General features: G+C 43.4%; 1 protein-coding gene across 1 annotated transcript; it reads left to right on the top strand.

Annotated features, from left to right (window-relative positions):
* The first annotated feature begins 1,519 nt into the window (after positions 1 to 1,519).
* Positions 1,520 to 11,701, top strand: LOC128501888 (testis-expressed protein 2-like). The gene is made up of 12 exons (XM_053471532.1): positions 1,520 to 1,622; positions 1,982 to 3,297; positions 5,053 to 5,253; positions 5,926 to 6,232; positions 6,519 to 6,760; positions 6,934 to 7,083; positions 7,330 to 7,429; positions 9,043 to 9,175; positions 10,286 to 10,426; positions 10,693 to 10,905; positions 11,321 to 11,441; positions 11,561 to 11,701. Exons 2-12 carry the CDS (start codon positions 2,002 to 2,004, stop codon positions 11,669 to 11,671), a joined length of 3,015 nt encoding a protein of 1,004 aa, XP_053327507.1. The 5' UTR covers positions 1,520 to 1,622; positions 1,982 to 2,001; the 3' UTR covers positions 11,672 to 11,701.
* The last annotated feature ends 43 nt before the right edge of the window (positions 11,702 to 11,744 follow it).

Raw genomic sequence — 11,744 nt, 5'->3', positions numbered from 1 at the left:
GTGGCCGGGGGAGCTGGGTGTGGGTTCGGTGAGGCAGTGGGCATGCAGCAGCTGCTGTCAGACGGGGGCCGCTCCAGTCTGATCCCTGCGCTTGCTGCATTCGGCTCAGCCTGTCTGGCTGCTACAGAGAAAATCTGCAGGAACCCAGGAGCCGGCTGCCGGCTGCCAGCCTGGAAAGCACTTACCCCGACTGCAAGGGTCCCAGGGCATCCCGGCCGCTTTCTAACCTGGTAAGTACCTTTTTTTTTTAGGATGCTCATTATAATTAAAATCTGCAGCGAGAGGGGCCACGCATCCTAAGGACTTGCCAGAGGAAGCTGCGACCTGTCTTAAGGGCACTTACTGTAGTGTAGGGGGCATGGGGGTCATCCTACAAAACATGAAGATCAAAGCCCAACCTTTGGCTTCGCAGCAACGCACAGAGCTACGGGATCCGGACAAGTCCTCCAGAACCGAAGCCTCCGGGTTAAAGAAGCTTGAGGACCCACCTGGGCATGCAAATGGTTAAATTTCAGGTAGCCCGCTTAGTACGTGACCTCCATGCGGACCTCACGGGGCATTTATTTCAACGTGAGGACGACGGATGTGGTGGGAGGACGCGCGAGTCCTGTTTAACGGAGCCGATCAATAGCTAATTCATTATAATGAAAGAAATTCCCTGCCGCTGATTGCTGTTCGATACACGGGTTAACCCTTTGCATGCCGGGGGGGCGGCGGCATTTCAAGGGCACTGCACATCCCTGCCTAAAAACACGTAGCCAGAGCGTTGTCATTTTTTACTAAAACCGTGAGCCTAGAGAGCTTGCAATTAATTTAGAATCTCTGTTACAAAGATATCCTTGGCAGTAACCCATTCAGTGCCAGCGGTAAGTAGCGATCTGCAGCGTTACTTGCAGAAAGAAGGGTTTAATAAATATTGTGATTGTGTTATTATGTTATAGATTTGCTGTAGTTCTAGATCTGGGCTGCACGGCTGTACAGCGATACAAAGTATTACCAGACTCTTGTATAATACCCATAAAAAATATTTATTGCTAACTGCCAGGGAGAAAGAGAAGCGCTAGGAATGATTTTTAGGATAAGACATTTACAGGGAATATTTTCTGTTGAATAATTACAAATTACCAAAGCTATCTGCGAAAGATTAATTAACACTCATCAGGTCTCATCTTTGTTTCTATGAAACATAGAATTTGCCGGCAGATAAAACACATTCGGCCCTTTCGTTGGTCTCGTCTTAGATTCAGGAGCCGTATGTCTATCCCATGCATGTTTAAATCCCCTCGCTGTATTAACCTCTACCACTTCTGCTGGGAGGCAGTTCCACTTATCCGCCACCCTCTCAGTAAAGTGAAACTTCCGTACATTCCATCTAAGCCTCTGGTCCGCTTTAAGTATTTAAATGTCTCTTTTCCATCTCCTTTTCTCTTCTCTCTCCCAAGCCGTACGTACTGAGATCCCTAAGTCCTTCCTGGTCACTCTCCCCAGTCTAGTGGCTCTTCTCTGATGTCTCCCCAATAGGTCAATGTCCTTCTTCTGGAGATGGGGTCTCTTGTTCATGAAGATGTAACAGACTGAATCAGAGCCGTGATATCGCCAACAGAAGCAGTTCGGAGTTCATAGTAAGAGAATTAGTGCCTTTGTGTATTGAAGCATGAAGATAAAGATAAGTCCCCAAGCCTCAGTTTTACGGTCAGGTCAGGTGACCCTCGTGTTACACGATATCCTGTTCCAGCAAATATTAGACTTAAAGTAAGGGATCGGACCACCTGAATGCAACACTACTCAAAAATAGACTCGGGGAACATTCCGTGATTAAAACTTATTAAAAGATTAACAAAAAGGATTGTGCGTTACCTGTATCCATGTTTCTGATTGGCCATCTTGAATGTCAAATTGTTCCGTGGTTATTGTCCATCATATTGACCAGTTCTATGATATTATTATTTGATTGAACATGTCTATATGTTTGTTCTTTAAGGAAGAAGGACATGTTGAAAGATGTCTTATACATCCAAGGTCGATCTGGTCGAAGGCAGGACTCTTGCACCCATCCATTCTATGTCAGGTTCCCCAGCAGAGGACAATGTGCCACCGGTCACGCAGGGGATAACTATCCAGCTAACCAAGGTTCAAAGTGAGGACAATTGGGAGGACTTGGACGAAGGTGAACTGATCTTTAATCTGGATCAGGATAATGATGATGGAACCTTAGAATGTTCACCTGAGAAGGCTACATGTGCTTTATATGCCAATTCAGCAAGTGGCCGTGGGACTGCGGTCAATGAGCTTGCATTAGCTGCCTACGAGTGTGTGGGGGATGTGCTGTTGTCTAACGAGACCCAAGGAACCAATTCCCCTCTGTTGCCAAGTTCACCTACATCCAAACCTCTCATGAATTTAGTGAAATCTGTGTCAACTGAAATTGATTCCAAGAACCCTTCCCCCCAAAAAGCTCATCCACTGGTTAGTCTAGTCAAGTCCATCTCTACGGAAATCACCCGCCTGGAACCAGAGGTCACTCAGTCCAAGTCAGACTCCAAACTCAACGTCCATCTCTGGAGGCAGATAACTCAAACGAAAAACAAAAATGGAGACTCCAGGACTGCTCCATCGTCCCCGAGCATGTCCCCGTCCGAGAACAAAGGAATGTTTTTTAACGTTCAGGAAGTAGAAGCCAGGTTTGAAGACACCAAGAGAAGGTTATCAGAAGCCATGCAAGAACCCTTGAGCATGCTCAGTAAGATTATTGGGGAGGACACGAGTACTACTCCAAAGTATAGGACTATGTCACCAGTATTCTGTACTCAAGACTCCCAGGGCAACCAGTTAAGGGACCAAGTACTCTTCGACGGAAAGAACACTTTGCCAATTTATGAAAGAGTGGAAGAGGAGGATAAGCAAATCTACATGGATCCTCTAAATAAATATTCCAAGTACAAAATTTGCTCCTATGGGGATGTTATTCAAGTAGTAGAGTTGGCAACCAATGACATCATAGAAGAAGTCACAGATACGCCGCTTCCTCGCTGCCAAAATCCCCCGTCTCACAACGACGTGCCATGCAGCGCTCTGGTGTGTGTAGCCATCTTGGCTTACAACTTTTTCATTTGGCCTCTTCCTGCGTACATTTCGGGGCTTTTAATGGGCTTGGTCAGTGGATTCATCCTGGGATTTTTTATGATTTTATTCATGGTGCCCCAACCCAACTATTCCGGCAGAGACAGACGCGTCCTACAGGACAATTTACAACCTTCTTTAATGGAACTAAAATCCCAAGAGCCCGATGTGCTGAGGGTAAGGAAAACCGACGTAACTATATACTCAGTAATTAAAAAAAAGGAATGTATTGATCCAGGAATATGTGTATAGATCAAGTGGTCTACCTAGTGATCATGCCAGAGGAACATCTGCTCAGTCATAAAATCTTATGACCTTCTGGTCAACGTTCTTGAGTGAAGAACATTAGAAAGAAAGCTTTGAGGAAGAGGAATTTGGTTTTAATAAAATAAATAATTTAAAAAAAAAATTCTACTGGCAGAAATATTTAGCAGGATCAAAGAATTCTACAATAATGTGAGCTATAGCTTATTTCTTATTTAAAAATATATAGATAAATGACATTGTATCTGAACACTTCGTAGATAAAGCCTGGTGGTACATAGTAGGTAATTATAAATAGGGCCAGTGGTATGGGTCAGACAAAGACCCTATGCCTACCGCATGCCATTGCACCCTAATTTCTCATCTTGGTCACACCCTTTCCTAATTTCCCTCACTGCAGGGGTTGGGTCTTCCTCGATGGTTTAGTGGTGGTACTGGAGATCCGTGGTCTATTTAGCATACTTGGGGTATGCTGCCCAGAGCAGTACCTTTTCTGGGGTGGGAGTGGCTTTGAGGGTGAGCCACACACAGGGGCGTGGCTAGCCACTGACAGCAGGGGAAGTGGGTAGGGAGTAAGTAGAACTGGGCCAAGGAGTGGGCGTGGCCAAATGACATTCCCCTTCCCAGAAAAAGAAGACACTGAGCTGGAGACTCCGGGAATCAGGGCTTCACCTGGAGACTCCGGGTTAAACCCAGAGAGTTTGCAATTATGTTATTCTCCAAAGAGGCGAGTAGAAGGAACACAGAACATTTCAACTCCATGATATCACTATGCATTATAAGGGGGGGTAACACCAGTGAGCTTATCCTGCAAGAAGATTTTAGCTGGCCCTGTATAATGTATAGAAAAACTAGTGAAGAGAGTTTTAAGAAAACACCCACATTCCGTATGCATTAAGCAGGGTCGTCTCAACCGTGAGGAAAAGCTCATTGGGGTTGATCCTTCAACAGAAGGGTCCTGGTATGAATGGGGATATCTTTATGGTCTCTGCTTGAAGGGGCAGATTTTTAGGGTAAATGGACAGATTTTTGGGGTAAATGGACAGATTTTTGGGGTAAATTAACATATTCTGGTTATTATGAAGAAAAGGAAAATCCTCAAGGTGAGAACATCATGGGGTTTGCTCCATCATATTCCAGATTTCTAAACGATTTTTGTACCTTCCGTTTATTTTATTTCTCTTGCCTGTAATGTTAAGAGGAACCGCCTCCCAGCAGAAGTGGTAAAGGGTAATACAGCGGGGGGGGAATTTAAACATACATGGATAAATGTATCCTTATCCTGGTATGTTGATGACAAGACCAAGAACTCAATGAGGTTTTTACAGCACGTAAAATGGTCAGAATGGTTCTTATTGTATGTTTCATAGTTTTAATCTCCGCTTGAATATAGGTCACTCAGTTAATTATATCTGATAACTCCGGACAGCTTAGGGTTCCAATGAGAATCAGCATTAGAAGTTTTTTAGAACCATATGGTTCCGTGTTAGCTTAGTCTTCTAATATAGGACATACTCCCTGTCCGCTCTATACACTTACCTTATTTTATATAAGCATATGATGTAGTATTATTATTATTTATTGTTTTATATATCGCCTTCATATTCCACAGCCCTGTACAATGGGGTCCTCCTATAATTAATGTATATAAAATGTTTTAACCTCCAGGGCTGGATGAATGAAATGTTTTCCTACGACCCTGAAACCTACCACCCAGCACTCACTCACTCCGTGTTTGTCACCTTGGAGGGACCCACCATAAAGAGGTCCTACCCGAAAAGCAATCTTTCCCGCAGGTCGACGTTCGGAGAGGAGATTCCCGAGGTGGTCTTTCTCAGTCATCGGGTCAATAACTTGACGAATGCGCAGGTAAAACGGTGTAAATAAACTAAACCAAGAGACGTACGTTGGCCAACATAAGTTGGGTTTGGTCAACAGTAGTCTTTACTGGTCGCCTCTGTCAGAGACGTCTTGCTTAGACATCTCATAGGTGCCCCTTAGTGAGTACGCGTGACCTGTGCTCTCTGTCCTGCCATAAAACCTTCAGTATTTCTTTGTCAATGATTTAACAAATATTTGCGATATTTTCCCCAATTATTGTCACACATCCAGAAAAATGAATCCAAGCTAAATAACAGAACGTAGAACTAGTTTGAAGAACAGATTAAGCTGAAGATGTCCATGTTTGTGTCTTCCAGTTTGTAGAAGAAGCCTTTCATATCCTCACAGATGCGCGCACTTATACTTGACAATGTTAAACTATTTCAAGCAACTTGGCCTTGATACGAGGTTTCTCTCCATTTCTGCTTACATATAGCTTTGGGTCAGCACAGCATTTCTCAGTGATGTCCAAAATAACCCATATTCCATTAATATGGCTATGATTATTTTGATTTTGGTTAGTTTATTCACTAACAACCTCTTTTTATCATTTTAAAACATAATGTTTCACCCAATTTGCAGCTCTTAATATCATTTCCAACGATTTCTTTGAGGTAGTAAATAGAGACTGTACATTTACGGTCGTGACCGTCTCTGCAGGTATTTCTCTATCCGTATGGATTGGCTAAAAAGAGATTATGGAATAAGAAATATCCAATCTGCATCCAGCTCTGTGACACAGAACAGCCAACTTCCACCGACTTAGAATTGGGGGATACAGATGTTTTGGAGGAAGAACCCCCGAGGCATGACCATGATAACCCTCAGGCAATATTTGGGGATTCCAAGGGTTCCATCTTGTTCCTCTTTGGAAGAACAGGAAGAGAGAAGGAAGAATGGTACCAATACCTGGTGAGAGCTTCCCGGGGCTTCACGAATGGGAAGCAAAGATGCGAGAGCAAAACAGGTAACTGCTCATGTGTTGTGTGCATGCGCGTACGTTTGTGCGGCATCTATGAAGAGTGAATAAATCAGGCCACCAATGTCCAACTTTATAATACGCAAGTATGTGGTCGAGGGATTTTTTGGGCTTATTTTGAGCAAAATTATTGGGTTTCTTGGCTTCTACAACAGCTGTAGAGATGATCAGTTGGATTTATGACTTTTTCAACCATGTAATTCTTGTTATTTTTGATAGTTTGCCATTATTATTATTATTATTATTATCATCAGGGGTCTTTGTCTTTGTCTAGGCTTACTCCTAACCCCCATGAGCAGCCCGTGCAGCAGCAGGGGAGGATCTGGGAACAGCACTGGGGAGACCACCGAGGACATCTCCTGCCTGTCCAGACCCAAGGAGTCAGCAGGGACCATCAAACAGAAAATCCACCTGGATTACACGGCCTACATGTCCCACTTTATCCCACCCGATCAACCCAGCCCCCTGCTGAGCCCGTGCCAGAGCGCTGCTAGCAGCCCCACTCCCGTGAGAAAGGTCATTATAATAATGTAACGGAATCATCACATTTTATTTTATATTTAGAACTTTCCAGATTTAAATAGAAATGATCTAAATCGATTATTAGAACAGTGGAAGCGAGAGCACAAGAATCAGATGTTCACCTCAAAAATTCAGAGGTAACCATGAATTCTTAATTCTCAACCTAGAAGCCTCTTGGGGATCGTCCTACTCCGTGTAACGCCCATGTGTGCTGGATAAACGCGCTCATCGGACGCATTTTTTGGGATTTCTTGAGGGAGAAGTACTGGGAAGATATGGTGGTCAACAAGATTCAAAAGAAACTGAGTAAAATCAAGGTAGGGTTTGAAGGGTTATTTGATCAACTTTATTTTGAGTGTTTAGACTGTGTGGATCTCACTTTTAGAAGAACAATGGGAATTTTAGTCCACACGTTGGTCAACCGTGTCATACCAAAGTATTGCGTGTTGACGCCAAGTCATGAATCTTCTTACCTGGAACTCCTGTCTACTTTACTTACTCTATTATACCATAAAACAGTGAGATGAGTAGATAATAAAGATAACCTGCTCGTGTCTCCCCAGCTGCCTCACTTTATGAATGAGCTGACCCTTATGGCCTTGGAGATGGGGACATCTCTGCCAGAAATACTTTCTGCCTCGACCCCCACCATGAATGAGAGAGGTAAGAGATGCCTTCCTGTTTGTATGACAGTATCGTCGGGGCAGTTGACTAAGCATTGGCTCAGGCACTTATTTACTAAACACCTGCTTTAGTAAATCAGTGCCTTAGTGTTGGTTGCGCACATCATGTTTAAAGCTTATAGGAAGGAGTATTTGATTTTGATACAAATGACCTCTTAAGTGCGAAGAGCTTGGAGAACCCACAAGGATCATGTTGGATCATTCCCAATTAGCGTCTCATCGGCATGGCGGCCACGCCGTGGTGTGTAACCCTTGGGTTGTAAGGGTTGCCTTGTCCTGCAACAATATTTGAGAGTGTTTTCGTGTTGTAATTAAATTATTCTGTTCTAGACAGAAGATATGCCCTCAAGGGAATTATCACTTACTTCCAAAATCACACCATACAAATTTACAACTGTTTAAAATGCCCCGTCTGATGGCAGAACCCAAGTGCAGACAGAAATTTCAGCCGTAGTTATGCGCCAAGGATTGGCAGTGAGTTATAAGGCCTAATTTACAGAAAACAGCTGGACTGGACCAGGAATGCCTAGCGGGCCTACGGCCAATATGGCCGTCTGACTCTGATCGTAGGCAATGGCGTGATGTTTGGGTTCTGCCCCCCTGTAAACCACGTTATTATGGTGGTACTATGGGGGCATTTGTTAAGATCTTTGTCTGTAGGTATCTAGTAGATAGTTGGCTCCTCTCGGGGAATAAGGCAGCACAGGCTTTTGTTTACCACGATGCACATTTGAAAGAGCGAGACAGCGGCTCCGTGCTTCACGTTGTCATTTCTCCAGACTGGGCAAGCAAATGATCACATTAAATACTCATTAACTTTGCTCATGCAGAACAGTGAGAAGCGTTCAGACCGAGAGCGCACACAAACGATCACCGCATCTTCAAATCATGCAGCTTATATTTTCTTCCCTTCGTTCTCCGGCCTTTCTTCCTAACCTCTATCCTCAGCCTTTTCTTAAACCCATGTCTATACCCCGCGCTAAACTATTTCCCCCCAACAAATCTGGCTCAGAAAAGAAGAACGAAACACCTGTCCTTCGGGATCTCTGTAGTGTGGCCACCGTGTGCCTTTGCCCAAGAAGCCAGCGAAGCGTGATGTCATAGCATGATGTCATGGTCCAAATCATCAGAGCTCTGTGAGTGAGAGGAGCTACAGAGAGGGCACCACTCCACCACTGGGCGATGTCGCCCTCCAGAAGTCACTCTGTTGGTTTCTCCACCAGTCTAGCTGTTTGGTTCTCGGCTCCCTCGTGAGCGCGGCCTCCAGCTGGCGAGGGACATAAGCCTGTGTGTGGGATTAACAGCAGCAATTAGAAATCACAGCCCCAAAATAAGTTGTTTTGCAGCGTACGGCTGTAAATTGCATGCAAGGGCTTTAATCGGGGGATTATCAGCCAACGCGTTCAAAATCTTTTAACCCTTTGCTCTCACCGGAGCAACGCTCTACACGGAGCTAACAAAAATAAATAGATTAATATTATTTTAATGCATTTTCTTTAAAAAAAAAATATTATTCTCCGGTTCTGTGTTTCTTAAAGATTTTTAATATGTTTTATAAGATTTTATATGTTATTCTTTGCGCTCTTTCTCCAGGTCTATGGATCAATCTAGACGTTCACTACAGCGGCTCCTTCCAAGTGACGTTAGAGACCAAAATGAATTTATCCAAACTGGGGAAAGAGACAGCAATGGACGAAGATGGTCAAGCAGAAGACGGGATCGAAGGGTAATGACTGGCCGTAGCGGCTCTGTATGTCCCCGCTTACCTTCGGTGCTTAGAAATCAAAAGATCTAAAGGCTAAACACATTGTGAATGGGAGATAGAAAGCGTCTTAGTGTTGTTGCGGCAGGCGGTGCGTTAATTATAGGAATTATTATGTTAAACATAGTTGTTTGTGAACGAGAAACTCAATACAAGGCTGCAGAGAAATATATCCCTATGTGATCGCAGATGGGTCCATCCCACCAGACCATCGATGAGAGGAACGTGGTGGGCTTCACCCGTTCCTCACCAGCCTCCTCCTTTCATTTGGCGGCAGCATAGTTCAAATGAGTTACTAAAACCGGTTGCTAGAAAGGCGTATTAAACGCTACATTGTTCCATCTTTCTTTCTTTTTTTTAATTTTCTGGAATTAATTAGATGCTGCCTCGAGGCTTAATGAGACCTTCTGCTTCAGCTCGTTTCTAATTAGGACACGCAAGAAGCACAGATGTGCCGGAGACTAATGTGCTCTTCTCACTTACAGTGCTGTACATTATAAAACATTATAATAATAATACTAATAATAATAATAATAATAATAATAAACTATCGCGGGTGATCTCCAGTTCGGTTATTGTTATTATTATTATATTTTAAATCCTACTATCTTTGGAGGATCTTGGCTTCCACATTCAGGAAAACACTATTCTTTCAGTAATTAATTCAGATTTATTGGCAGAAGGTGAGAAACAGCCGCGACGTAAGTGTAAAATGACGTAAGTTGGCTGCTATCGGCTGTTTGTCAAGCGGAATAACAATGCAAGAAATGGGGAAAGTGTCTGATTCTGTGGAAACGGATAATTATAAGAACAGCTGAAAAAGTGATACTCATTTAGGTGATGGAGGCCGCGATAGGGAGGCCTGGCACGGTGGCGTTACAGGTCCTCTGTATCGTAAATTTACCCCACTGCACCTTTGGGACCCGGGTAGCCCCTTTCAACTAACACCCAAATTAAAAATAAATTAAAAAAACCCAAATAAAAAGTCATTTTTCCATAAAGTCCCCAAAAAATATTGTTCTGGAACTGGTGAAATGTTTAATTGTCAGAAAACCTATTCTTTTCTATCCATAGACCTCTTAATCCAAGAGCCCGGATATTCACGGACAGCGACGAGGAGTCTTCCAGTGCCGGGTCTTCTGAAGATGAAGAGATCTCTGTTGCTGAGGCGCCAGGAGCTGTGGGAGAGAGATTAACCCCGGCTAACGCTGAAGGGTACCGCATTTTACTTTTTCATATATATATTTTTTTTTTATTATTATTATTTATTTATTTTTTCTTATTGATCAGAAATAATTTTCTGCTTGATCACAAACCCTAGCGCTGTATACAGTAATAACCCCCAGCGCTGTATACAGTAATGTCGGTCGGTGACAAAAACCTGGTTTTATCGCATTTTGTTCCAATAAACTCCCTTTATCTGCAAACCTGGAGCCACCGTTGCTGTCAGTCATGTGATATTTTGGGTGACTTTCCTGCAGCTTTACGGGTGGAAACAGCACCAGTCGCAAAATTCTACGCTTTGTGGATAAAATTACGAAATCCAGGTATTTCCAGAAAGCAACCGAAAACGAATACATCAAGAGGAAGATTGAGGAGGTGTCAAACACCCCACTGCTGCTTACCGTGGAGATCCAGGAACTGGAGGGGTCTCTGGCTGTGAATATCCCCCCACCACCCACCGACAGAATATGGTAAAATCACTCGGCATCCTAAGTTCCTTTTACGTTCTTCGTGGAGAGACCAACATACTTTCTTATGGGTGTGGGATTTAGTCTAGAACGTCATAGAATGCTAATCAATTATCTAGAACGCCATAGAATGCTAACCAATTGCCTAGAACACCATAGAATGCTAATCAATTGTCTAGAACGTCATAAAATACTAATCAATTGGACTAGGAACTCTAGCATGCAAAGTCTACAGGATCCTTCCGGCCATTCAGCCCCCTTAAAAAAAAGTTAATATGAACGATGGGGGTATAAATGGGAAATTATTAAATCTTTCAATTTTTAAATAATTTTTAATTGTTTTTTAATCTGTTTTTTATTCTCCTCCTTGGAAAATTGCCTTTTTTTTTGCTGTTGACTGTTTTTTTTGCTCATCCAGGTACAGCTTCCAAACTCCTCCACGGGTGGAGATGAAGGTCCGTCCGAAGCTCGGCGACAGGGAGGTGACGTTCATTCACGTGACAGAATGGATCGAGAAGAAACTGCAGGACGAGTTTCAGGTTCTTCCCCCCCTTTTTAGTGTCGCACATTTACGGCAACATTATGATGTAACGTTGAATTTATCATTTTGTTGGATTTAGGCTTACTGTGTTTTGTTGGGGGTTTTTTTTTCCTACAGAAAATTTTAGTGATGCCAAACATGGACGACTTGTACTTTCCGATCATGCAGTCCGCTGTGGAGAGCTCCAGACAGCACCAGGTGGAACCTGAAAAGCCACCCATTGTGTGAGCAATGGGAGAAAGCGTTCTATACATGGATACGTTCCACGAGCCGCACTCTAGAACCGCCGGGAATTATTGGA

The sequence above is a fragment of the Spea bombifrons genome, chromosome 7 (genome assembly GCF_027358695.1).
Source record: "Spea bombifrons isolate aSpeBom1 chromosome 7, aSpeBom1.2.pri, whole genome shotgun sequence".
Classification (NCBI taxonomy): domain Eukaryota; kingdom Metazoa; phylum Chordata; class Amphibia; order Anura; family Pelobatidae; genus Spea; species Spea bombifrons.
Note: the sequence above shows the minus strand (reverse complement) of the source record. Positions and strands in the feature narration are given on the sequence as shown.

Excerpts from the sequence above, each read along its gene's own strand:
- LOC128501888 (XM_053471532.1), top strand. The coding sequence starts at position 2,002 with ATGTCTTATACATCCAAGGTCGATCTGGTCGAAGGCAGGACTCTTGCA. Across the intron at positions 5,254-5,925 it reads ATAACTTGACGAATGCGCAG|GTATTTCTCTATCCGTATGG; the intron begins GTAAAACGGTGT and ends CCGTCTCTGCAG. Across the intron at positions 10,427-10,692 it reads ACCCCGGCTAACGCTGAAGG|CTTTACGGGTGGAAACAGCA; the intron begins GTACCGCATTTT and ends ACTTTCCTGCAG.